Source organism: Talaromyces atroroseus, assembly GCF_001907595.1.
Source record: "Talaromyces atroroseus strain IBT 11181 chromosome Unknown scaffold_1, whole genome shotgun sequence".
NCBI classification, from domain to species: domain Eukaryota; kingdom Fungi; phylum Ascomycota; class Eurotiomycetes; order Eurotiales; family Trichocomaceae; genus Talaromyces; species Talaromyces atroroseus.
In genome coordinates this window covers 931,897-957,977 of record NW_017971433.1, presented here as the reverse complement: position 1 = coordinate 957,977, position 26,081 = coordinate 931,897, and the positions used below count along the sequence as shown (strand labels likewise).

General features: G+C 48.6%; 12 protein-coding genes across 12 annotated transcripts; 5 read left to right on the top strand and 7 right to left on the bottom strand.

The window, feature by feature from the left end:
* Positions 1-3,932: 3,932 nt before the first annotated feature.
* UA08_01423 (hypothetical protein) lies at positions 3,933-4,463 on the top strand (the record flags this gene model as incomplete). The annotated part of the gene is made up of 1 exon (XM_020261085.1): positions 3,933-4,463. One exon carries the CDS (start codon positions 3,933-3,935, stop codon positions 4,461-4,463), a length of 531 nt encoding a protein of 176 aa, XP_020122737.1.
* A 1,378-nt stretch (positions 4,464-5,841) lies between these two features.
* UA08_01422 (hypothetical protein) lies at positions 5,842-9,259 on the top strand (the record flags this gene model as incomplete). The annotated part of the gene is made up of 2 exons (XM_020261084.1): positions 5,842-6,107; positions 6,172-9,259. 2 exons carry the CDS (start codon positions 5,842-5,844, stop codon positions 9,257-9,259), a joined length of 3,354 nt encoding a protein of 1,117 aa, XP_020122736.1.
* A 252-nt stretch (positions 9,260-9,511) lies between these two features.
* On the bottom strand, positions 9,512-10,861 carry UA08_01421 (hypothetical protein; the record flags this gene model as incomplete). Its single annotated transcript, XM_020261083.1, has 2 exons — positions 9,512-10,698; positions 10,825-10,861. 2 exons carry the CDS (start codon positions 10,859-10,861, stop codon positions 9,512-9,514), a joined length of 1,224 nt encoding a protein of 407 aa, XP_020122858.1.
* A 449-nt stretch (positions 10,862-11,310) lies between these two features.
* Positions 11,311-12,111, bottom strand: UA08_01420 (hypothetical protein; the record flags this gene model as incomplete). The annotated part of the gene is made up of 2 exons (XM_020261082.1): positions 11,311-11,705; positions 11,769-12,111. 2 exons carry the CDS (start codon positions 12,109-12,111, stop codon positions 11,311-11,313), a joined length of 738 nt encoding a protein of 245 aa, XP_020122734.1.
* Positions 12,112-12,983: 872 nt separating this feature from the next.
* UA08_01419 (hypothetical protein) lies at positions 12,984-14,361 on the top strand (the record flags this gene model as incomplete). Its single annotated transcript, XM_020261081.1, has 4 exons — positions 12,984-13,176; positions 13,234-13,619; positions 13,686-14,145; positions 14,252-14,361. 4 exons carry the CDS (start codon positions 12,984-12,986, stop codon positions 14,359-14,361), a joined length of 1,149 nt encoding a protein of 382 aa, XP_020123326.1.
* A 464-nt stretch (positions 14,362-14,825) lies between these two features.
* Positions 14,826-15,854, bottom strand: UA08_01418 (hypothetical protein; the record flags this gene model as incomplete). The annotated part of the gene is made up of 2 exons (XM_020261079.1): positions 14,826-15,490; positions 15,548-15,854. 2 exons carry the CDS (start codon positions 15,852-15,854, stop codon positions 14,826-14,828), a joined length of 972 nt encoding a protein of 323 aa, XP_020123327.1.
* A 542-nt stretch (positions 15,855-16,396) lies between these two features.
* UA08_01417 (hypothetical protein) lies at positions 16,397-17,452 on the bottom strand (the record flags this gene model as incomplete). Its single annotated transcript, XM_020261078.1, has 1 exon — positions 16,397-17,452. The coding sequence occupies one exon, from the start codon at positions 17,450-17,452 to the stop codon at positions 16,397-16,399; it is 1,056 nt and encodes a 351-aa protein (XP_020123612.1).
* A 480-nt stretch (positions 17,453-17,932) lies between these two features.
* On the bottom strand, positions 17,933-19,458 carry UA08_01416 (hypothetical protein; the record flags this gene model as incomplete). Its single annotated transcript, XM_020261077.1, has 3 exons — positions 17,933-18,477; positions 18,702-19,390; positions 19,427-19,458. The coding sequence occupies 3 exons, from the start codon at positions 19,456-19,458 to the stop codon at positions 17,933-17,935; spliced, it is 1,266 nt and encodes a 421-aa protein (XP_020123613.1).
* Positions 19,459-20,041: 583 nt separating this feature from the next.
* Positions 20,042-21,193, top strand: UA08_01415 (hypothetical protein; the record flags this gene model as incomplete). The annotated part of the gene is made up of 3 exons (XM_020261076.1): positions 20,042-20,203; positions 20,268-20,412; positions 20,475-21,193. 3 exons carry the CDS (start codon positions 20,042-20,044, stop codon positions 21,191-21,193), a joined length of 1,026 nt encoding a protein of 341 aa, XP_020123610.1.
* Positions 21,194-21,417: 224 nt separating this feature from the next.
* On the bottom strand, positions 21,418-22,269 carry UA08_01414 (Protein transport protein sec22; the record flags this gene model as incomplete). The annotated part of the gene is made up of 4 exons (XM_020261075.1): positions 21,418-21,480; positions 21,540-21,945; positions 22,018-22,127; positions 22,240-22,269. The coding sequence occupies 4 exons, from the start codon at positions 22,267-22,269 to the stop codon at positions 21,418-21,420; spliced, it is 609 nt and encodes a 202-aa protein (XP_020123611.1).
* Positions 22,270-22,539: 270 nt separating this feature from the next.
* On the top strand, positions 22,540-24,370 carry UA08_01413 (hypothetical protein; the record flags this gene model as incomplete). Its single annotated transcript, XM_020261074.1, has 4 exons — positions 22,540-22,613; positions 22,719-22,896; positions 22,969-23,439; positions 23,510-24,370. The coding sequence occupies 4 exons, from the start codon at positions 22,540-22,542 to the stop codon at positions 24,368-24,370; spliced, it is 1,584 nt and encodes a 527-aa protein (XP_020123608.1).
* A 196-nt stretch (positions 24,371-24,566) lies between these two features.
* UA08_01412 (hypothetical protein) lies at positions 24,567-25,866 on the bottom strand (the record flags this gene model as incomplete). The annotated part of the gene is made up of 4 exons (XM_020261073.1): positions 24,567-25,106; positions 25,173-25,243; positions 25,298-25,548; positions 25,607-25,866. The coding sequence occupies 4 exons, from the start codon at positions 25,864-25,866 to the stop codon at positions 24,567-24,569; spliced, it is 1,122 nt and encodes a 373-aa protein (XP_020123609.1).
* Positions 25,867-26,081: the final 215 nt, after the last annotated feature.

The window sequence follows — 26,081 nt, the reverse complement described above, 5'->3', positions numbered from 1 at the left end:
GTCTGGAAGGAAGCGATGATTGGCGGAGGCAAGGGGGGGAGAAGGGTCCGATGCGAGAAGGCAGGAGGAATGCTGTTTATCGAGCAGAAGACACCGTTGGAGGGGGGGGGGGGAGCGATAGTCTAGAGAGAAAGCAGGAATGTGTCGACGAAGGGCGACAGGGGGACGGCGTAAAGAAAGAAACAAGCCCAACGGCGGCTTCAATAGAGAAATTGGAAATGTCACACAGAGGGGTTGGCACTTTCTATTTCCGAAAAGGGTTGAAAAATGCAGCTTGTCGGGTAGTCGGCTTGTTTGTTCTGTCGCCTCTTGATTTTTGTTTTTCTCTTCCTTTGATGCAACAGGTAAATCGACTTCTTTTTTTGTCTTTTTCTTTATGGTCTTGTTCGTCTCCGGAAGCTTGGTGGTTGGGCGAGAAGCAGTCGAGACAGCGGATGTATGATTACCGTGAGGATAAGAGAAGAAACAGGGAAGAACAAACAACGACGGCAGGAAGGCCGCAGCAGCGAAAGGGGGCTGTAGGATACTATAAAGAGGTTTACGAAAAAAGAAAAGAAAGAAAGAAGGATAAATAAAAGAATCTTTTGTTCGTTCAGGCGAAAAGGAAAAAGGAAATGGAAGAAGAAGCGCAGACAGGACAATGGGCGGTCCAAGGAGGGAAGTGAGTGAGCAGAACTGGACTTAGCAGCAAAAAAAAGCTGCGAGGTTCTGATAAGTGCGCTAGTGGCTTTGCCTGCGATCTGGCTTGGCTCCCGCTTGGGTCTAGCGCGGTACCAGTCAGTACGCAATACCGTACTTGCATAACCAAGGGACGTCAGACACGCTGGTTAGATCAGCATCAGTCATAGACCTGGACATTGCACGCACTAGAGATATTCTGAGTCGTCGTGGCCGCTGTTAACCAGTTTCCCTGTTTCCAGGCAGCGCGGTCCCAGGGGGCGAACGCCTAGGCCCCTGCGAGTATCCGTAGGATCTGCGCTGGCTGAAATGATAATGGCCGCTTTCAACGATACCGTACGGTTGGAGACGCCGATACACCGATGCGGAATAGCCGTCAGAAAGGCGGGAGGCCCACTGCAGCCACGGCGGGAAAGAGGCTCCTTCCATGATGTTCACTGTTGTTCATTGACGCAGAGGCAAGAGCGCAAGTGAGGAAAGACCAAAAGAACAGTTCCTTGGCGCCTGAGGCACCCCATGCCGTGGTCCGATGAACTTGCAGCCAAATAAAATAGCCTTCCGTCCTCGATTCTATGTGTGTGCCTACCTCGGTGCGCAGTATTTGACAAGGTTGCTATAACCATATGCTATCTATAGTAGCGGTGTATAGTTGACGATATAAATATATATCTAATACTTATATCTGCGTATTTAAGTATGCTGTATCCATTGCGATCGTTGACGAAGAAATCTGTAGCCTATCAGGGCGTCCGCAGTTCACAGATCAGGCCCCCACAAGGCATCCACTCCGAACCTGGGGCTCTCTACAGAGTCTACACTGCAATTAACTTCGGTGCATATAACTAGCCCCTGGCTGCCCACAACACGGAAGCTTTTTGACTTTACCCTTCTATCGCTCTCTTCTTTTTTTTTGGTCTTCAGGCAGCAGTTCCAGGAGCAAAGCAGCGTTGCTACCAGGCTGATATATAGAGTCATGACTCATTGAGTGGCAGCGTGAGTCATTTTCTGAGAATATTCGATATCTTCGTGTCACTGTATAGTCATGGTCCATGGACAACTCAGATATGTGTCTGTCGTCTGTAGTCACTAGCCACAGTAGTCTATCGCAACTAGCGTCGGCACCCTATCTAGATCCTATTCCCGAATACGGACTACGGAATATAGACTTGCTCTCGACAGCACATACCAGACACACGAATTCGCACGTTCCCATAAGATGAATTATCGGATATATAATTCCCTAAATCGTGCAGTCATCAGCCAATTTCGAATCTAGATAGCAGTGCAAGTGTAGATAATCGACAGGCATGTGTGTCTTTTTTTTCTAATCATTTCTTTTCTTTTTCTTTTCGAAATGTGATATATCTCTTTCAAAGGTTATCTTATTTCAACGCTACGAAATGTTCCAATCAGTTTAGGTGTACTCCGTACTACAAGTTTGAAAGTATGCAGGGATGAAAAAAAGGGGTAAGCTCCATTTAGTTAACACTCAAATCTCACAGACTACCACGTACTATCAAATAATTTGAACTGACATATGCATCCCTTGCTTACGTCAATCCTGACATGCCGCTACATCTGTATGTCTATCTATCTATATTGGACCTAGCCCCTCACCAAGAATCCATGAAACTCCCGAAACCTTGTCGAACAATCAGGCCTACTAGAGACAAAGTAATCGACATTTTCCTTTGTTTTCCCTTTTTCGATAAAAAGGTGGGCTAGACTGTTGAGCTCGTGGTAGATAAAGGAGGAATCCATGGATGAAACCAAACTAGCTACATGGTAGGTAACATAGTCCCTGCAGGATCGAGGACGCAAGGATGAGCAGTCTACACTATGTACCTGTAAGCACGCCATCAGCGTTGCAATGGGACTGAGTTCTGCTCGGTTGTAATCTTTCATTCGCCTTTTGGCATGTCCTCTTATGACATATTTGGTCCATGATGAACGATGTCTCCGTGTAAAAATGATGGCAAGGTAGGCATCACCATCGTATAGTTGACTATACACAGAACTCAACCCGGTATGCTTACCTAGGTAGCGTTGATTTGGGGATAAACTGCAACTGTTTCTGCAGTCATGTGATCTGCACATGATATGTCTCGGATTGACTTATCAGGGACGGTCAGCTACCTGGGGTACTGAAATGACTGTTCTTACTGCAAAATATGCTGCTTTTTTAAAACTAAGTACATCAATGATAGGTACCTAGGTATCTCTCCACAGCAAGTACTCAAGGAATATATAGTGTACGCAGACAGGGGTCCTTGCATGCTGTCAGTCCCCATGTACTCAAATCTTGCCTGCAGGAACTAATAAAATAAAATTATATATATATATAAATATATGCATAGCAGTTGATGTATGGCATATGACATATGCTGAAGCGCACGGATGATTGGCTTGACATCATCACTGAGGGCATGGATGGACTATTTGTTTGGGGAATACCAGATAGGGAATTTCCGTATACAGCAACAGACAGTCAACACACCGCTCTATGCCATCCTGCAAACTCCTGCTCCTTCTCATACAGCTGCAGAATAAGAGTAACGACGCACTGAATGATGGCAGTTGCCTTGACGCGGCAAAGACGCAAAATGTGAAAGTAAACTAAATTAGCAGGGAAATTGCAACGCTTTGCTGGCCTGCGACTGGCCCGACAGCAGCGCCGGCCAGGCTGGAATGGGAATAGCCTCGTGCGTTCCTGCGTGCGCCGTGCAGCGCTTGCCCGTTGCGGCCTAGCGAACAACGTAGCCTCAGCCCTCAGGCGTCTCGGCCCATTTCGAAGCAATCCCCTTTCTTCCCGTTCCTTTTCTCTTTTCTCCCTCTCCTCTCCCACATTCTTTCGCTTGCCCTCCATCCATCCCTCCCCACCCCTCGTCAACAACGCCCTTCGTTCTCCAGGCGTCAGCAGCTTCACTCTTTCAGCTGCTCGCCGTGCCATTCATTCCTTCCAACTATACCGCCAGTCACTCACTCATTGTCGCCCATCCGACCTTTTACGCGCTGCCCGACCAGTACCGTCCTTTCGAATTCGCAACAAACGCATCCACCATATCTGTGAACATATCTTTGAAAGGCATATCTGAATATATCTACCCGGGAAGGACATATCCGCAAAAAATAGCATACAAATCGGAAAGTTTTAGAGAAAAAAAAAAAACCATATTTGCTGGGGCATTATCGGCTATCGATCGCTGTTGTTACTTGATACCTCAACTAAAATACCAATCGAAAATAAAATAACAATGACGCCTATTCACGTTCTCGCTGCCCGTGATTCCCAGGACGACGGGGCCTTTACTCCCTCAACTGTCGATCTGTTGATCTCGCTGTTGGTGCTGATTCTCCTCGCAATTGTGTTGGCTGGCAGTCTCCTTGTCCTCCGCCAGCGACGCCGAAAACTCGAGCAGCAGTCTCAACTCCCGCTATATAAGAGCCAAGCTCACCAGCGCAGCCTCACGATCACGCAGAACAGCCGGACCGGTTCGATACATGTGTATAACGAGAAGCAAGGCCTGCAGAGTTCCCTGAGCCCTCCTCCAAGCCCGGTGCCGGAGATTCGCATCACTTTCCCCGACGAAAAGGATGAGTCCGGCAGGCCCCAGGCTGGCCGCGTCGTTGTTGTCCATATCAGCGAAAACGGCGGCGTCGGACTGTCACCCATGAAAGAGGAATTGCCCCCCTACCAGACTAACGAATCTGGCCGCTTCCAGTCTCTCGATCTGGAACGTATGGGTGGCTTGAAGGAGAAGGAAGAGATCAAGACATGGTCTTAAAGAGAATGCGCCAATTCTCAACAGCCTCTCTCGGCTTATCTTTGTTTCCTCACCCATACCCCAAAATAGAGGTTACCCATCCTTACGCTTTTACTTCACTTTCTCCGTTGCTACGACCCCATCAGCATGACGAATACCAAATAGGCGGGCGTGATTATCCCCTTCTCTTTATTCTCTAATTTTACTTTCACATTTATACTCCGAACCGGCTCCCTTTACCTTGTATTTTGCCTCTGCCTATGCATATACGCAACCATTCTTCCTCTTTTATTTTCCATTCTGATCTTCAAGATGCCCTGACAATCTATGCGCTGAGACAGTATATCAAGACAACTAGATCGACAATACCTCGCCAGTCAAATCACTTGACCCTGGCTTTTTTTTATGATTGTGGATATTTTGCGAATTCTTTTCTCTTGTTGTTCTTGTGTGTGATTGCGCTTGGAGAGCTTCCGCTTTGAATTTAAGTCTTGTCTGGGTGATGTTAATCTTTTTTCCTTTTTCTTGTTTCGGTTACCTGTTCATCTATCTGCCTTTTGTTCGTCCGAGTCCTGGAGGGTCGCCAGAACAGGGACGAGCGAGCTATTCATTGCAGTTTGGGTGCACTTATGTTGTGAATTTTTTTTTATATTCTCTTCTACACCCTTATTCTTCAACCTTGAACTTCATTAGGACTTTTTTTCTGCCTCAAGGCACCTGAGTGTTGACCGAGTCGCTTGGAGCCGATGTATTTAGATAACCATAATGACTTGCCTGCAAAATACCTTCTCAACTGTTCCCACAAGCCTTTCGCGTCTATCCATTGTAGTGCTCGTCGAACAACTTAAACTACAATAGGCAGTCATGATATAAGCTCAGCACGGAATTGGCCAATGAGGGCGGGCCATGTTTAGGCTTGGACCCTCTCTGAAAGTCTGAGCTATCCGCGACTGAACCAAACGGCACAGCTCCAATTTCCAAATTGTTAGCCAGGCTACCTGCCTAATAATTATTTGTCTCTCGAGAAGAATCAAATCTATCGGCACTTCATTCCCTCTTTTTCTTTCTTTCTTCTTTTTTTTCTTTCTTTCAATTTTCTTATTTCCTTCTCTGCTCTCATTACCAATTCAATTGACCCGTCTGTCGTCCAGTCTCTGCGCGTGCGGTCCGCTTTCTCCAAATTTCTGCGCACCGACTCAGATGAATCGCGCCAATAAGGCCATATACTCCATACCAAGCCCATTCCTTTAACTCACGACTATGATGCTCTCTCGATGAGAGATATCACGGTTTCTTCAGCTTCTTTGAAACCCTCCCCGCAAATCGACTCTCCTTCCGTCTCTGTCCAAAAAAGTGCTATCCGTCGGACCCGACCCCAAACGCAAACGCGGAGTCGGCGATGCCTGCAAATAAATCGTCTCCAAACCCTTTGAGTAGCGACGCTACGACAGGGCTCTCGCAACAACCTGGCGCAAGTGAACCTGCAGAAGCGCTGCAATCCCGCCATCAGAGTGCACCGTTTAGTTCGGCGCAGAAGAATGAGGGGAAACAACCAGGGTTGACGAGTACAGCCAAGTCGCATAATAAAGACAATGCCCTCGAGGTTTGCGAAAGTGATTTCAAAAGGAAACACATTGGTGTCGTGGGGGTTCTTTCATGGATTTTGTGAGTGGCCTTCTTTTCTCCCTCTCAACTTTCCGTATGGCTAATGTCGCTGTCTGTTGGATAGCTTCTTGCATATTGTTGGCATATATTATTTTACTAAAGGGTTCCTCTTAACTCGACTAGTTCTTGATGACAAGTCAAGTTGTGATTTGCTTCCCCTGGATATTACCAGTGGTGGGAATTCACGCGAGGGTTGCTGGCATCCCAAGACTTTCGACAAGGCTGTCTTTCTAATCATTGATGCATTACGGTACGACTTTACTGTTCCATTCCACCCACAGTCCGAGGGTGATCAAGCACATATCTACCATAACAACATTCCCATTCTTTACGAGACCGCAGTAGAGAGCCCGGAGAAAGCGTTTCTTCTCCCTTTCATCGCAGACCCCCCTACGACTACTTTACAAAGACTGAAAGGCCTGACCACTGGTACTTTACCGACTTTCATCGACGCTGGCTCAAACTTCGATGGCTCTGCTATTGACGAAGATAACGTCATCTCTCAACTGCACACCGCAGGCAAAAATTTAGTCCATTTGGGAGACGATACCTGGACCAAGTTATTTCCCGACTACTTCGACCACAATCTGTCACGTCCATTTGACTCATTCAACGTCTGGGATCTACACACCCTCGATAATGGCGTCAATGCCAACCTTTTCCCTCTTCTGAGCCCTGCGAACTCGACAAAATGGGACGTTATTTTTGGCCACTACCTTGGTGTTGATCACGCGGGCCATCGCTATGGTCCGGATCATGCTGCAATGGCAGCCAAACTGAAGCAAATGGATCAAGTAATCCGCGATGTCATTAATTTACTTGATGATAATACACTCCTTATTGTTATGGGTGATCATGGCATGGATTCCAAAGGCGACCATGGAGGCGAGTCGGATGATGAAGTCGAAGCCGCGCTATGGATGTACTCGAAAAAGGGCATTTTTGGGCGCACAAACCCCGAGTTTGTCACGCCGCCATTAACTGCGAAGGAACGAGCTATACCGCAAATTGACATTGTTCCTACATTGTCCTTGCTCATGGGCATACCAATCCCGTTCAACAATCTTGGGTCTCCGATAGAGGAGGCATTTGCAGGATCTTCTGGCTCAGATATAAAGAACCTAGCAACTGTCAATCGAATAGCGTCAGCGCAGATTCAAAGGTACCAACATCAATATGCCTTGGCGCGCGGCGTGGATGAAAGCCAGACGTCGGGTCCTCTATCTCTCCTGTCTCAGGCAGAAGCGCACTGGCGTTCACTCGCCAAGTTTGGATCCAACTCGGAAAAGTATCGAGCGGCGTGTAATGCTTATCGAGAGTACCAGCGTGACACTTTGAATGTGTGCCGTGGCTTGTGGGCCCGGTTTGACATCAACAGTATGTTGCAGGGTATTGCAATCCTCGTGGGTGGTATTGCGATCCTGATAGTGTATGCTCGCGGGTTGCGTGACGATCAAACGTCTTTTAGTCCAGCCTTGGCCCGGCCTATTTGTGTGGGTCTAGGACTGGGTGTTTTGGTTAGTTTCGTGTACGTCTTTGTCGGGGGAGAAGGGCTGGGGATGGATACAATCGCGTTGGGTGCTGCTGGTGGAAGTGCTGCTAGCGTCATCACCAGCGTGTTCACAATACCGAAAAGTTTTAGATCGCCACTACCCAAGTCTCTCTGGAGCTGGTTCGCCGTTTTTGTCACTGTGTCTCAGTCCATTGGGTTCGCCTCCAACTCGTACACCATCTGGGAAGACAATATTCTGCTCTTCTTCCTCACTACGTTCGGCGTCCTGGCGGGTATATCCTCAATGCGACAGCAGTCAAAATCTGACAGAGTTCTAGGAGTCTACCACTCAATTATATTCATTCTCATGGCAAGGCTGGCGTCGTTTTCTCGTCTGTGCCGTGAGGAACAGATGCCCTTCTGCAAGTCAACATATTACGCTTCAGCATCCTCTTCGACCTCAGCACCCTGGCAACTCTCCATTCCCTTCGCCATTGCCTTGCTTCTTCCGGGCACCGTACGATCATTTTACGTTGGATCAAAGTCATACGAAGGATCGGCCACCCTCTGGATTGGGTTTGCCTTTCGTATCGGTCTATTCATCTCGGCGTTCTTCTGGACACTAGATACTGCGGACAATGGTGAATGGTTTTCTGTTGGCAAGGGAGCTTTCAAATACATCCAAATCACTCTAGCCCAGTTAGTTCTTGCTATAGCATTTGCAGCGGGAACCACAACTTTCATATGGGCAAAACCATGCATTAGTATCAGCATTACGTCTGGAGGTGCCAACATCACAGACCAGCCAGGACAAGTACAACAGCAGCAGCAGCAACGAACTACCATTACCATCCTAGGTTTTGCAAATGTCCATGGGACTCGTTTTTTCCTGCTCGTAGTCAATTTCTGCCTCGCCATTATTCTTCTGAGCAAGCCCATGGGCCAAGGTGCAATCGCCATTGAAGCCTTACAGATACTGTCCCTCCTCGAGATACTAGATACAAATGGCCTCACGACAATCAACTCGGCCATCGGACCGATCGTACTAGGTCTTCTGGGGTCATTCCATTTCTTCAAAACAGGCCACCAAGCCACACTAAACAGCATTCAATGGGAGAGCGCTTTCTTTGCGCTCTCGTCAGTCCAATACCCCTGGTCACCTCTGCTGGTGATTCTCAATACCTTTGGGGCCCAAATACTAGCTGCAATTGCTGTACCGCTCACTGTACTCTGGAAACGACCCATTGATACCCAAGGCCGCATACCCCTACAACTCCTCCAGCAGCCATCCGCAGAAAACGACACACCAGCAGTCACCGAACCGTTTCGACAAGCATCATCATCAGGATCGACAACATCCTCATCAGACAACCAACAAAACGACACCATATCCAAATCCAAATCGCCCATGGTCCGCCTCCTCTCCGAAATCGTCCAAGCCGTCTCAACCCACATCCTATACTACGCAACCATCAACCTAGCCACGACAATGTGGGCGGGCCATCTCCGTCGTCATCTGATGCTATATCGCATCTTCTGTCCTCGATTTATGATGGGAGCAGCTGTATTGGGCGTCGTAGAATTTTTCATAATCATCGTTGCTCTCGGACTAGGTGCGAGGGCGAATACTTTGAGTGTTACTGAGGTTTTTGGGTGGTGATTTATTCTATCTAGCATTTTCTCTCTCTCTTCTTTTCACTGTCATTCATTCTTTATATCTGTTTTTTTCTATTTGAATCAGAAATATAAAATAATACAATGTATGTCCTTATGATTTTCGATGAACAAAACACATGTAAAATCTGATATTGGCATCGGTTGCGGCAAATTCCTCATATCTTCATCTCTAAAAAGAGCCAGGAGACAGCACGATGTAGAACTAATAAACTTCTATGACACAAGAACCTGCATGTCACATACTGAACTTCCTGGGGTCCAGCGCAGCAATCCTCGCACTCTTCGCGCTCCCTTCAAATACAAACTCACTGATAAGCTTTCCTGTTCCAGGGGCATTCTGAATGCCCCAGCACGTATGACCAGTTGCAATGTACAGCCCTTTGGTGCTGGCGTGACCAATCAGAGGTCCACCGCTAGGGCCTATGGTATCAACATTGGGCAGATAGCAGGCCTGCTGCTTTACAATCTCGCCCAACCTAAGCTCGTCCGAAACGCTGCCCACGGACTCGATGATCTCTTCACAACGACTGTGATCTACTTCAACTTCTGCCGACGTTTCCGGTAGCGGCACTGTGTGGTCTCCTTCGCCGCACGCATATACAGTGTCGTCAGGGCGCGCGTATATTTCGGGGGTCGCAACGGTCGACCTCTTCGGATTAGTCTTTGAGGGCAATTCGATGTTTGTGAATAACGTATATGCAGACACAGGCCGTGTCGGCCGAATGACCACGCTATGTGCTCGCGTGGCCTTGATAGGCGCATTTGGAACCACGGCTTTTGTCCATGGGCCTGCCGAAACGATGATATCTGTCGCGGGCAGAGTGTGCGACTCTCCGGACGCTTTATCCGTATACGTGACGGACTTGACGGTGCGTGCTTCTTCTTTAATTTCTGTCACTTTTCCTAAAATAATCTTGACTCCCTTCTCTTCAGCCAGCTTGGCGATGGAGGTTGTGAATTGATACGGATGCACCTGCGCTGTCTCGCCCGGCCCGCTCATACTTTCGTAGCCTCGAAGTCCATCGGACAGTAGCCAATCCAGATCTGTCGGTATGCCGGCGGCCCTCAGCTTGCCGATTGCAGTTGCATCTCGTTTTTGCAAGGAAACCGAGGAGTTGCCGGAGGTGGTTGTGTCCTTAGCGTCAACTGCGCGACCTTTCGCGATTAGTTGGCCACAGTTGACCTCCCGGTAGCCCCAGTTGTCTTTGCCATTGTGCTCCTTGGCCAGTTCAGCGTGTAATTTATAACTCAGTGGGACTATAGAGCTGGGGTACGCCCACAGTGCGAGAAGACCGCCCGCTTTCCCGGACGCGCCTCCAGCGATTTCCGAGGCTTCGAGCAGAGTAATCTTGTGCAGGGCTGGATCATATGATGGATGTCTCGTCAGATAATACGCAGAGCACGACCCAATGATGCCGCCTCCTAGTTACGCAAAAGCGTTTCGCGTCAGTTTCTGGTGGTTGTTCAGACGGGCCTTGCGACCATGAAGATATATATGATTCAGGTGGTATGCGGGGTAGCCATCAGCGAAAAGGTGAGACGACATACCGATGATAATGATATTTCGCTCGCTTCCAGAAGCCATTGTGCTCGGGGAGAACGAACCGAAAGCCCTCCGAACGAGAGATGCCACTTTTGATACGCTGTGTTGCAATTGTTGTGCCAGGTACTTCCCAGGAAGCCGAGTCGGCGCGGGTATAGAATGAGGAAAAGGGGACGCCGTACGTCACAGCCCGGGGGATGTGGCAAGACGCACTGTGCATCAGGGATTTTTATGCCCTAAGCTTGATTCCGTGAGGTAATTATTTTTATGCATCGGTAGTTAATGCTTGGTAAGATAGAATATAGATTGTAGTAAACATTTTGTCGCTGTTCCGCCCGCCCATGCACCATACTCATGGTAGAAGAAATGTACACCTAAACTCCGCAACATGCCTTGATCGAACTCTTGTAAACGTATGCTACATTGACTGAAAGAGAAGTAAAAATAACAGGAATTATTTATTGTATGCGCCCGACGGAGTGGGGAAATTGTTATCCTCTGCCGGGACTGAGAGGCCTGTTGAATCCACCGACACGATTCATGTATTGGCGGTATTCGGTCTTCTTCTCCTTCCGCACACCGTAGATGTCGTTTCCGGGGACTTTTGTGTTCTTGGTGCTTCTAAATCGCGAGAAGCCCATGGATCTCTTCATCATAGCCTCAATGTCGTCCGAGTCTTCGATATCGCTCATCATATCAGCATGATGCGCGTCCTCTTCGTCTGTAGGGGCGCCACGTCTTGGTGCCCCGTTCGTACGACGGTGATCAATGCGCGACCGGGCGTCTCTCCTTTCGTCCCTGGAGTCGGCATCTGAGTCACGACGAGAACGGGTGCCGTTGCGTGGCGACCTTGATCGGTCTGGCTTTCCTGGTTTCAAGCTATATCCTATAGACATTGGAAATCTCGTCAGCATTGGGGTAGGCACATGACGAAGAAAGAGAGCCATACCGCGTCTATTATAGTACCGATCTCTGCTAGAGCTCCGATCGCGGTCTCTCATGCCCCGTCCATCCCTCTTCGAGTCTCGATAACCATCACGGTCATGATCGCCGGGCCGCTCAAACCTGTCGCGAGATACACTTCGATCTCTTTTGCGGGCGTATCTATCACGCGAACGGGAGCGGTAGCGGCGGTCGTCCCTGGCACTTTTGCGAGTGTCTTCCGGCCGCGAGTGGCGCGCTTGATCTGATTCTGGCTCCGGCGAGTAAGACGGGCGCGACCGCTTCTCATTTGTATCCCACATAGCTGCGCTATCCGTGCGACGGGCACGTTTTGCAGGTGGTTCGGCCATGGTGTAAATGAAGTGCCAGCTATTTCAAGACCAAATAGCTGGATAACGGGCAAGTCGTCGAAATCGCAGCTCTCAGATGAGCAATCCGGAAGACCGTGTTACCACCCACTGCGCACTCGCTGGACGCGTCCCTAATTTGTCGTTGGCTTGGTCTCCCACCTAAAAAATCATGTTACTTTTGAGTTTAGCTGCGCTTTTGCATTGATGATTTTGGGCTGCCGCGAAATCGTACGGGCGGTCAGTCGCGCCACAACCGCAGTTAGTGCCTGAGGCAACAAGAGTTTCTTCGGCCGTTTGCCACGTGACTCGGGCTCCACTGCGCGCGTTGCCAGGAACTCGGATTTATTATTAGAAGAAAAGTCAAAACACGGCTCTGTGTACTCACTCACTCTGGCCCGTCGTGTGCAGGCAACTTGACTAGTTACTCCGTTTCGCAATGGTATACAAAACTGGCGAAGGCGAAGCATACGTACACCGCCCCGCCCGTTGCCCAAAAGGGATCTGAAAGTTAGCCAGCGGCAAAGCCGCCACCTCGCCAGCCAATCGGAACCGCCCAATCATCGTGGCTGCGCCAATTGCTGGGCGGCCTGAGATTTCAGGGAGGAAAACTGGGCCTACGTAAGAGCTAAGCCTTGGAGCAGCAACTCCTTCTCCGCGCTCACTGTCCTTCCTTTCTCGAAAGCCCTCCTTTTTGGCATTGCTTATTTCCTTTGTCCATCCCACGCTCGTTGCACTCCGATAAAACAACCAGCGCCGCCCATTGAGGTGCACTCAACATCCTATCGCCCACCGGCGTCATCGTCTGTTGTTATTTCGCCCCTAGGCCCACGGTGCCTCGAATCCGCTTTCCTTTTTTTTTGTCCCCTGACGATATGGGGGTCTTCGGCGCCTTCAGACGTCGCTGGCAGCGTCTTGCCGTTGCCTCTGTTGTGTTCTGTGTTATCTCGTTCTCGATTGTCTCCTCTAGGGGGGATCGTGAGCATGCTGTGCGACAGCCCGCCGAACTACAAAAGAGTCATCCATCATTATGGAAACATATACAATCCTCTAATATTGAAGGCGGAGGTATGTTTGCCCTGAATTGCTGCGGGCCTCATGGAGATGGCTAACTAATGGCGCAAGCATTCTATATTCCACCGTCGTGGCTGTCACCGTCAGATCCCAAGCCAGCCACCATTATAGAAGCGGCCCGCCTTGTATCGCGACTAACGGCGAATCGCTACAAGTCCCGCCACATCAACAACACCGAAATACCCTTAATTGTGCATCAAACGTGGAAAGACACTCACGTCGATACGTGGCCAGAGTTGATCCGTAATAGTGTTGAAGAATGGCTGAAGGAAGTGGTGGACACGCCCATGGCCTATTTTCTTTGGGATGATGATGGGATAATGCAGTTTTTGGAAGCATACGAGCCCAACTTCATCGAGCATTTCAGTGCGCTGCCTAGAATGGTTGAGAAATCGGATATATTCCGCATTATGGTTACAAAATATATTGGCGGCATTGTAAGTGGCCTCTTGTTTTTCTTGCTTGGTATGCCGCATGCTAATCGTGCAACTCTTGCCGCCTAGTATGGTGATGTTGATACTCGTCCACTGCGCTCGCCGGCCACCTGGATCGGACCAGAAGACTTGGAACCTTGGTATGATATGGAAACGGGGGCTTCTTATACGCCCACCAAGCCCGTTCGCGCGATTTTTGGCATAGAAGCCGATTGTCCTCCCGACAGTAATATGTATTGGCGAATGGGCTATACGAATCCAGTGCAATTGACCCAATGGGCGCTGGCGTCTGCGCCTGGCCATCCCGCTTTGACCTGGTTCATGCAGAAACTGTACAGCGCTTTGAATGAAGTTGCCAACCATCATGCCGGAAATCTGACAACGCCAGAGGCATACCAAGAGCTGTATTATCTTGACCCACTCATCTTAACGGGTCCTGACGCCATCACCGTTGTGTTACGGAGCTGGCTTGAAGACCGCATTGGACTTCGATGGAATGCTTTGACCGGTTTGTATGACGGAGGCAAGAGTAAGCTGGCCGACGATATCATGATTTTACCAATTACTGGATTCAGGTGAGGACTCATTTCTACGACGATTCGGTGTCGGCCCTTGCTAATGTTATCTCCCAACAGTCCCGGACGTGGAAGATACGGCAACATGGGATCCAAACCAATCTCCCATCCTGACGCGCGAGTCCAACATTCTGCCCAAGGTTCCTGGAGAGGATTCAATCTGCGCATAGAAATGGGGAAAGCGTGCCGAACATTCTTCGGCATGTGCAAGGACTGGCCCATGATATAAGAAGAGGAGGCATCGAGCAAAATAAAGCGAGGACTAATATAAAAGTGAAGAAGTAAAGGGCAAGGAGAACGGAGTTTTGAATGGATGGTCTCAAGTTTGTGCTTTTGGGTGGGAGTTGTTGCGCATTAAGTCCAGCATGCGTTCGTGTCGTGTTTTTTTCTTTATACCCGTATGATATATACAGTTATGTACATTTATTTTTTATATTTTTTTATTTTCTTTTCACTTACATATTTGACGCTGCATTAGCATCCAATTCGTTCTCTTGGTGAATAGCGATCGGTTGCTTACTACATGTACATACAGAGTAAAGCTCTGCACGTGGATTTTTAAGGGACTAATATACAAGTTGACGTTCATTTGACCGTTATGATGCACTTATAACAACACAATTGGAGGACGAATTCACATCCGCCGTAGATCATTGAACCACATATACCGGCTCAGAACTGAGTACAAAACTCTATCCCAAGTATATCGAGACGCATGTTCCCCCAAGGCCGCCTGAGCTCTTGTATGTCGGCCCCAATCCGTTACAATGAGCGCCCTGTCTCCGTATACATCGCCATTCTTGGGAGGCGCCAGCTTTCCACCAGAAGTCGGTTCTGCCGGCGTTTCATGCACCGACGTGAGAAGCGCCTCGAGTATTCTCAGGGTGAACGGGAACGAGGTCGGGACCAAATCGGCCAGAGATAGATATTTCCTCAGGACGAATGTTGTCTGCAGCGCATATGCCGTGGGTTTATGCTCTTCGTCTTTGCCAACCTGACGATGTTTATTCTTGATGAATCTCTGGACTCCCTTGTTAACAGACCGGTGCTGCTGATCATGATTCGCCCCTGCGCCAGATACGCCGCCATACTCGTCAAAGGTGATGATCAGGTCGATGTCCCACTTTTTGACATGTCGTTCGAGAACCCGTTCGACTATCTGCTCGTCCCATGGCTTGGGGGAATCGCCTTGAAGACCCTTGTTTTCGAGAATGAGGCATTTCTTGTCGACGACGCCCAGCTCTGCACAGGACGCCTTTGTTTCTGCTCGTCGCGTCTCTGCCCGACCATCTGACTTGCCTATTCCCATTGTCAGTTGAACATATATACACACGCAAGCAAGCCAAGCATACATACCCCCAGACGACGACAGAACAAGCATGTACAAATTCACATGCTTCCTACCCCAGCCCTGCAGCATACTAGGACCGAAGTACAAAGCCCCATCGTCGGGATGCGCCGTGATAAGAAGCACGTTTTGGGCGTGTCGAATAGCATGTGGAACCAGCCGGGGATCATTGGCGATCACCTTTCCCAGCAGGAAATACAGAAATATAGGCAACAAAAGGAAAACCACAAGAATAGTAGAGACAACCGAGTATCTGCGCCTTGCGGCTCGCCGCGTGATGTGCGTTGCAGCTGCGAGGATTCTGGACTTGGCCATTTGATCTGTATACGAATGTACCAATGACTGATCTAGGTCGTAGGTACTGGTAGGCGTTTATGATGTAACAAACACTGGGTAACAGAAAGAAAGAGAGATGGGATCTAGATATAAAGCTCAAGTGACGCCGGCCTACCTCTTTTATTTAGAATACATAGTTGTGATTACCAGTTTCATATGCTCTTCTGTTTTCTTTTTCTTTTTCTTTTTTTCCTACTGCTCTTTCCGCTCGCAGTACTACGACGCCAAACCTTAAAAAAATGGTTTGACGTGGTACGTCCGGAGAGGCAATAAAAGGCGTGAGACTTTGCCCGGTATGCAAGGGGGTGGTGCACTGTACGAATTCGTCCCGTTGGCATTCCACAACTCGATTTCATCTTTTCAATTCTGAAAGGAATATTGGGATGTGTCTGGCAGAGATAATGAGGCAGCCGCTGCATGTTCACATATATATATATATCAGCTTCCAAGATTATTCTATTGATTGGCACACCTGGGCTTATAAAATCTCCTTTTCCACGTCTCTTGGTACAGATTTTCCATCAAACAGCTCGCACCTTGATAGAACAAGACACTTTGCCTATTTCCACTCCTGCAGTATTTAAAAGCTTCGGATGATGAAGATCAGCCAGCTTCTCGCGAATTTCCTGCGTTCCGATATTCAGTTGTTCAAGAATCTCCATTATTGCCGAATAGAGAATCGGCTTATTCCCATCTTCAATCTTGATGGCAATCCCAATGGCCGTGTCTGCTCCATGCTGTATGGCTTTCCGCACGCCGATTCCATAACAACCCTCAGCCCCGATCTTGCCAATGAGGCCCCCTTGATATGCCGCCATGAGTCGAGTGCAGAACCGACCCTCTCCGCCAACAAGTTCTGGAGACTGGCTCATTGCACGAAAAACCCGTGCTAGATTTTCGGTCCTTTTTGATAGATCAATGTTGCTCTCGACTTCATCGGCTGCCGTAGCAAAGGTACTGTATAGTTGCGCCAGAGAGTTCAGGGGAAGAGCCGGAGTTGGAAGATTGCAGCCGTCGATGCCCCATTTGACTCCATGTTCATCCAAGCCAGAGAGATCCTCAATAACACGTCTGACCCGCGATTGCATTGCGTTTTCCGGCATGTGATAGCTTGCTATGTCAGCCCCGAGGGCTTTAGCACCAGCTATCATTCCCGCATGCTTGCCCGAGCAGTTGTTGCATATGGCCGTCGGAGTATAATCAGCTTTGATCCACGTCTTGTTCACTGGCTCTGACAGGGCGGCATGACCGCCGCAGCGCAGATCTGTCTCCTCAGCGTGAATGGTTGCCAACATCGCCCGTGCCCGCGATAGATGCCTGTCTTCGCTATTGTGCGATGCACACATCAATGCCAAGTCCTTATCGTCAAAGGAGAACTTGTCAAGGGCTCCTGTTTCGAGAATAGCCAGTGCCTGTGCGGGTTTGGCCGCCGAGCGAGGGAGGGTCACTCGGAAAGGATCCCCAACGGCATATCGGAGTTTTCCATTTGCATCAACGATCGCAGCGTGGACCATATGTCGGTTTTCCACTATGTCACCTCGATACGTGACTATGCAATCGGTCATTTGGGAAGCCATTGTCTGTGTGTGTGTGCGTCTTTTGAAGGGTTGTAACTGGTCTATCGACGCAAAGTTGGGTTCAAATATGCACAGAGCTAGTCCGCGACGCTGGATATTTATATTCAGTCCATGAATTGGGCCCCAAAGATTAAACTTGTTTCAGTAAAGCACCACTGCATTAGATGCAATTTTCAGTTCAGCCAGGTGGATCCCAGTCCATAATCGCTCCATCGACAGACGCCGAGGAGGTCAAGATAGAAAAGATAGACAGATTAGGGATTCGGGGAATTCCGAATCTATACGACGCTCGGCGTTCTGGTTGGCTGAGACCATGGGGTGTTCCTTGCCCGATCGGGTGAACGGGAGCTATGCCGCGACGTGATTGGTGGGCCCCCGGAGAATTGCATATACTTTATTTTGCTAGTAAAGAGCACGGCCAACCTCAAATGACTGGCTGCCACCGAGAGGCGACTACGTCCAGAAGGAATTGAATGCCTTTCAAATCGATATGCAATCCGTAAACAGCTCCCCTGTGGCCCGACATCTCCCATGAATCAACAGCTTATCGATCATTTGACTGTTATACGAGGTGAATTTAGGAGTGCCTCCTCCATCATCCAGCGGCTGGGATACGGCAAACACGTCTCTTGCGATCATCCTCTGCTGATTGATGGCTCTGGCCACCGCCAATGCTTGGTATACTGGGAAAGATCCTTCCTCTGTTGGATGTATATCGCTGAGATTCTGCAGCCAATGCTCGATCCATATACCAGAAGCTGCATCCCGGCACCGGAGTAGTGCGGCCAGGAAGAGGCCAGAGAAGCCGATAGTCCAGGTGTTCTGGTGGATACACGCCCTCGTATCGATTGCTTTGGCAATCCTTAGGAGTAGTCTGCCCCAGGGTTCTGCTTCGTAGCATTCATGGCCTAAATATTGGGATTCCCCGGACTGTAGACTGTGGAAAATCGCTGTACATTGCATGATGCGTGCTAAAACGTAGTAGGCGTAGTTCAGGGCGGAGTCGTGTGATGCAAATTGAGCGACTCAACCAAGGTAGTAGACGTGTAGTGAGAATTATCTAAGTTCTGGATGGGCTGCTCGCATGGGGGTAGCTGTGCTAGCCAGCCGTCGAGTTTGTTTCTTTCCTCGGCTAGTAGTTCGCAGTAATATCCGAAACGATCTTCGTAGGGCCCATAACCCACGTCTACCCTAGTGCAGCATCGCCAATAATGAAGAATTGCCGTAACATTTAGCCGATGAGACTCACACATAACACTCAACACTGAAATTCGCCGCTCAGGAGTTGACCCAAAGAAGCCCCCTTGAAGCACATGGAGCATGACGATGCGTGGCTGTTGCAGTTGCACATCCAATGTACTAAAGTATGATCGTGCCCACCAGACTTGGAACCGAGGCTGCATCCAAGCCGTAACAATCGTCCTCAACAGAGTTAGGTCCCCGTTTGAGTTTCCAGCGTCACTATCGAGAAAAGTAGCTAGCCCTCTGACATGGCAGTTGAACCCCCCGTAATTGCCCCTTGATGACTCTATATGAGCGAAGAGGACGAGAATTAGCAATACAATGGCGAAGTTGCATCGGTACTCGTTTTGGCCGAGCTTCGTAAATTTATGAATTGCCGACGAATAGTATAGCTGGTTCCTGGCCTGATGTGTGGAATTCGGAGCGTAGATGCCCATATAGCTGATTGCGGCCAGCCCCTGCGCTCTGCATTCACACGACTCAGATTGCATGAGGATAAAGCGAGCACGGCATCCTTTAACGTTGGGAATTTCCCGACGAGCCTGGATACGGACTGAAATAGTGGATGCAATGCTGGTAGACAACGGTCTTCCCAATAGGTAGAATAGAAGACATCCATTTCTGTTTGCTGTAACGATACAGAGTTGTATATTCCAGTCGTTGACGAAGTTGGCTTGGAAGCCGATGGCGCATTTACTATACGAAACTCAAACTTTGGCTTAACTGGCTCACAGACTATACCCAACCTGGTGCATGTTCCACATTTAGGTTTCCTTTCATCACACTTAAATCTTGTATCAATCATATCATTGCATAACAACCAAGGTTCTGAGAGATTTACCTTTTTCCGTCTTTCCCGACAGCATTTGCACCCGCTGCGCGAGCGCACAATGCTCGTCTTTTTCGGACGGGGGCGAACAGGGGCGTACATTTGTATACAAATATGCATAAATGTTTTCTTATGCGAATTGTTCTTCTGAGTCTGGGTCATGGCGGAGCATGCTGTACTTAAATTTGGAGGGTCAAATCTGTTTCAGCATCAACGTAATGATTAGTACTCGACGAACAATTCAAAATATCCATTCCTCCAGTTGACAGAATCTGCATCATAAAACTGATAGTCTACAAAAATCAAGCGACACAATGTAGATACATTTTGTGGGTCTATTCTCAATTAGGCATAGCCACATGTATGGAGCGGCTGCGGCTAAGGATGTGGTAAGCGCGGCTTGGCATACGTCCCGCTTTGTTCGGCGGTTCCTGCCTTTTTGAGAGCGTAGGAAGATTTATTTTATTTCGTCTGCGGACAATAGACGTATCCCAAAAAAGAGCAAGGAATAAAACACAATGTCGTCCGCAAATAGCCTGTCTCACCGCCGAACGCATAATCTGCTTCTGATATCAAAGCTACTGAGCCTGCGGGACACAGCTTCCCCGCTGACCCTGGTACTGGACTCGCTGGAGCAGCCAGCCAACCCCTTGTTCAGAGAGTATATACGACGAGCACAGGTATGCCGATATCATAATCACCATTTACCACACTAGCCTTGCTCATCGCTAGCGGACGAACTAGATTTCAAAAGTCCACATCACATTTATCTCATTTGAGACATTAAAGAAGCCCAATGGTGTCGATTCCTTCATTTTTGCGCGACGGAAAAGGCCTGCTGATGTGGCCAAAGAAGTGATTGCTGCTTTCTCTGGCAATTCACACCGACGTGAGATTAATTCTTCGGAGGAACTTCGGACAAGGACGTTAAATAAGGCTGACTTGACGCAGGGCGGCTGATTATTATCGATGCTATCAATGCCCTTCTTAGTAAACCGGATGTCCATCTGCCATCCTATCTAGGTTCACTCATAGCTCCAGGGAATGTCACTTCAGCACCCGTCCAGACTTCATTGGTGGTGACGTATCATCAAGACGTCGTCCCCATCAAGCCGCATCAGAGTTATGTACCGTCTGACCTGTCAATGTTGAGTTACCTTTCAACAACGATTTTGAAATTGCACTCCTTGTCGCATATTCTCGCACAGAAAGCTGCTCACGACCGAAGTCTTGCAGCACCCGTGTTCGGGCTTGAAGAACGACAGGAGGGGGTTATTCTGGGCAGGATCGACCAAACGAAAGGCCAGGAACGTGTCGACGGCATTGTGATTGAAATGGAGCATCGGCGAAAAAGCGGCCGCGGTGTTGTTGAATGGTATTTTGTGCCGCCCGCAAACCGATATTTGCCCCAAGAGGTAAAGGAGGTGGTCATATTGCTAGAGGATCATCCCCTTTACAGACGACCAGAGGACGATGCCGTCTCTGCGGAGCAGGCCGAGCCTGGATCTACGTTTGAATTAAAGCTCACAGAGCGCCAACGCCGTGATAGAGAAGGTGTCGTTCTACCATATTTTGATGCCCAACATGGCGACGGCCCTGGAGAGGGAGGCCGAATCCTGTATGATATGGGAGAAGAAGACGATTTTGACGAGGAAGAAGACGAGATTTGAGCGCATAACGGTCCAACCTCCTTCTATTGATACAAAATTGGTTGATGCAGACCAGCTTCGGCGCTTCGAGACTGGACATGTTCGCCCAAAGGGCGGATTTTTCGTCTCATCATAAAAGCATTCATTAACCGAATACATCGCTATGCATACAGATCGTCGAAGTTCATATGTGCATATGAAGGAATTATTATTATTATAATTGAAAGCAGGGCAGGATGTTTGACTCAGAAGAAACGCCACCAGATGAAAATAAGCATAATGAATCCAACCCCCGCAAAAGGACCGTACTGGGACGCCGTTAGCTTGAAGTTCTGCCATGTGTCTTCGACCAGACTGTCCATCTTACCTGCTTCACCAACAACTCCCAATTGATGCGAACGGCTGCTTTGCGATATTTCATACTGTCCTCTCTTAGCCTCCCTGACATCTCGCCCATGCGCTCGAGGCTGTCGCCCCGGTATAGCAAGTCTTCAATATTCTTTGTCATGACTTTAGTCACATCACGAAGTTCATCATTGAGCTTGTCGAGATTTGCAGCTGCGCGAGTGTTTTGGTAGGTTCCTTTTGTTCGTTGAATGAAGGTGTCGAATTCGACGAAAGCGTAGGGGCGCAAGTTAGGGGAGTGGTATTGTTGTGAAGAGTATGTGGTGGTGAATTCGGTGGCTATATCGGCGAGATATGTAAACGCGAGTTTCCGCGGGTAGGATTTATCACAGATACAAAGAAAGCAGACGTCGTCTTTGACAATGTAACTGCATTCAAAGGATCCCCTTGTTAGTCGATGCGGGATAATGAAGTTGTGGAGTCCGCCAACTGAGACTTACTGGAGGTTGTACTGTCCAGATTCAATACTAGCTTCTCGCGCTGAACTGCGACTCATGCGCCTGAAAATCATCTTTGCTTGTGTCTTGACTTCCGCCAACTCGCTCTCTGCCTGTGAGAACATCTAATATCAATGAATGTCCCAACAAGAGATTGCACCCCCCTCTCTTTTTTCCATAGACAAACAATGCCACCCAAATAAGATGAATCGTAATTGATCATACCTGTTCATCATCCACAGACGCAGCTAGCATGAGGCCTGCGCGCTGCTGGTTAGCCAAATTTCACCCACAACTCACTCACTACCTAGGTACTCCATCTGCGTCAACCTGGGATAGCTGTCCACGCACCATCTAGCCTCGCAATCTGCGTTGATTTGACCATTATTTCTCTTTATATTACCCCACTTGGTTGGCTTCTTAGTTTTGGTTCAACAATGGACCGGAATAGGACGAAAGCTTAGGATACTGTCAGTGGTGTGGTAAACAGACTGACCAGATTGCGGCGATACGGAGCTCCCCAAAATGCCACCTAAACGCAAGGCGGTGAGCGCGACTACAAACACGCAGGTTGTTGATGCGCCGCAGACCCGATCAAGGTACGTGTGCTTCTATTCAAGTATAGGACGTCACGTCCATGTTGCAGAGGGGAAACCTTTTTATTATTATTCCACGATGAGATGTCTGTGCTGATTACACTGTAGAACTCGCAGTCAGCAGTTGCAAACTCCTGCGGAGCCAGTTAGGGATGCCGCCCATCTCGAAACCAGCAGAGCTATGTCATCAACGCCGAAACAAAATGCGGCACGAAAAAGAGGCCCCTGGGGGGAAGATTATCTCATGACAAATCCCAAATCAGCTTTGGTTCATGCAGATCTTGTGGTATGGAATTGTCCCCGTTTTGTCCTGTTAAAGTGGAGAGTTACACACGCTGAACTGACTCTGCTTATAAAGAGACTGTTCTCCAATCCCAAGGCATGGGAATACCTGGAGGAAGATGAGAAGCGAGAGCTTATCTCTCTATTACCGTCGCACATCCATCCAAATCCCGATCCGGATCCTGAAGATCCCGATTCCAAAATTCCACCACTTCCTGAGAGCTTTCTACGATATGATAACAACTGGCGAGCTGCCTTGCGGAATTTCCAGTACGACCTTGAGTCTGGCCGGTACAAACCAGATTGGCAGAGACAAGCTAGACGAGCAGTGCAGGAACGAGCGGAGGGGAAATTTGATGACTATAAAGAACGAGAGTTTGAGCAGTTCTGGGGCCAGAAACAGAAGATAAACCATGGCCTCATTGCTGGAGAAAGTTCCAAAGTCAAGTTGGAGACCTTGATCCAACACGATGTCGTGCGGGTGGGGGACGTGTGGAAATATTGGCGCAAGTTCGGGAAACAGACTGTTATTGAGAAGGAGGTTAAGGTGAGCTTTGCATTATATTATCTCTGCGTCAAGGTTGTTGGAGGGAGTTTGTTGACACGAGTTCATATAGATCACAGCCATCGATGGCGCAATACTCAGTTTCTTGGTGCCTGTCGGGCAGCGAGTATTCCTGTGCTCTTTTAATGAACCAGAGAAAGATCCCACGCATGAAGGAAAGCATGCAGTCACAGATGACTCACAAATGAACAATGATATTAGTCCCGTATCTCATGACGATGAACCGGCAGCGTTGAAAACCCACGATCAGCCAAATCAAGATGAGCCGAGCAAAGGTTCCAACGACGCGGATAATTCTGATCATGCACCTGGACCTCAGCTAGATGTCGAAGCAGAAATTAACAAAGAGGAAATACAGGTCAAGGAAGATGAGTCAACTACAGACCAGCCAATGGCAGAAATCTTGCCCGATGATCATCAACATACAGCGAAGAAGCGAGGTCGGGGCCGCCCACGAAAACGCAAAACGCTCGATGAAGATGAAGTTCCGGTAAACACTGCTCTTGAAGCTACGGAAGCCTCCGTCGATGCAGAAACGGAACCTTCGTCTTGTCCCGTAGAGAATGGCACTTCTTTGAACCCGGATCAAGATGCGAAAGGTGGCACGCAAAAGGAGCCCACCACTTCAATGGACGTGGACTCTCCAGGGGTCGATAAGCTTACGCAAGTGGAGACCGAAAATCCTCAATCACAAAAAACCCTGCCACTTTCTCCCACGTCTCTCGAAATAGAGGTACACAATATCGCAGGACCTAATGCTCTTACAAAGAAGATTCTTGAAATCGATGGACGCATTAAGAATCCGCCAAATGGGAATGCCTGGAAGGAGTTTCGCTGCTACAGAAATAATCAGGACATGGGCAGTTTGTGGGAAGTTCGACAAGCTTGGTATGTCAAATTTCAACAGGAATGAGATGGTATCATGGCTAGCCAACACATGGCTATCCGTTATCTAAGATGAGTGCATTGCAAATGGAATGCAGACCATGCTATCTCATTCTTCTTGCATTGTACTTTTTCAAAATTTTTTCTTCCATGTATAAATTACTTTTTCTCTCTTGGAATTGATTATATTGGTATACACTTGAAAAAATTTCAAGTTTTCAGCATCATATTATATCCCCACTAAAGTCCTCGTCATTGTTATTTTCATGAACATCGACCGAGTAGCTAGCTTGAACGAAATCCTCGAGTTCCTCACTGACAGTCTTCAACTTCTCCTTCACGGCTGCCACTCCTTCCTGTCCAATGATATGCCGGGAAGGCGGATTCTCATGACCACCTATCGCTGTAATGGCATGCACCGTCTCTAATATCAGAGCTTCAAGATGCGCTACACTGAACGGCGCGTACATGGACACAACTTCCCGCGACGAAAACGGTCCTGTTGGTAGTTGTCCAGTGTTTGAGATTGTAGTTATATCTTCCTGTTCTGGTGCGGAGCTAAAGCCATCAGGGGCTGCTTGGGGCAGTTGTGAAAAAAGACTAGCTAAAATGTTGCGGAAGAGTGGTGCATTGTTCTCAGTCGCGGAGTAGGCGGGAAGCATTGGAGGAACGCTGGTAATGAGATTTGTAAGAATACAAATTTCCATGCTGCATTGAAGAATGGACATTCTTATGTTGAAGGGAGCGACTTCGTAGGCGATGCTCTATAATGCCCAGGTCAGTATCCATCCTGTCAGTTGAATATTTCAAGAAATTTTGTCCGTTTATACATCACAAAATCCCTCCAATGCCCATTCAGACGCACAATACACCCCTAGCCCTGGCGTTCCAAGATGGGCCGCTAACTCTAAGTCAATGGAAGCTCTTCAGATGTTTCCTTTTTCGGTCGTCTTACTGATTCCCATTAGCACGAGAAAGTGACCTCCTCGCTGTTTACGCATTTGTGGAAGAGCCGACTTGATGATGTTCACCGGTCCAAAGTAATTAGTCTCAAATTGATCGCGAACGAGACTCAATGTTCTCGCCGAAGCAGCTAGTTCTTCGACAGACCCAAGGACTGTTTGACTTGTGCACCATAGAACAATGTCCAGCTTGCCAAACAAATTCACAGCTTCTGCCACAGCCGCCTGGCACTCGCCCATCTTCCTATGCCGAGCATAAGCGAGAATTTCAATAAAGCGTCAAATTTAAATGAGATTCGCACCTGACGTCGAGAATGCATGTGCGGAATCGATCCTTCCACCCATTTCCCTCGTTTCGTTCAACTTCCGCAAGGAAGTCCTCAAAGTAGTCCCGGCGGTCTTCGTCTCGAAGAATATTCGAGGGAACCAACCCGCTCACCACACAGTCTCCATGAGCAAGGAGCTGGCGAGCTACAGTCAGCCCTATCGGGTTGTCGCCCGAGGAAATCAGCCATACTCGATGTTCCCTGTGTGGGGGGAATGGCAGCTTGGAGTCTGTCATGAGGGATAGCAGGGCGTCATTTCCCTGCTGAAGCTCGTTGCCTAGCACCGCACCGCACTACACAGAGCATTGGGTCATGGCTGTGGTTGATGGGTTTAAAAGCGACGGATGGATGTATGCATTATAATACTCGGGTTGAGCCTCAAATTCAAGGTGTCGAGCTCGGCCAGAACGTGGGCCATGCGAGAAACCGCAAGCGCCAAAGCCAGCCAATC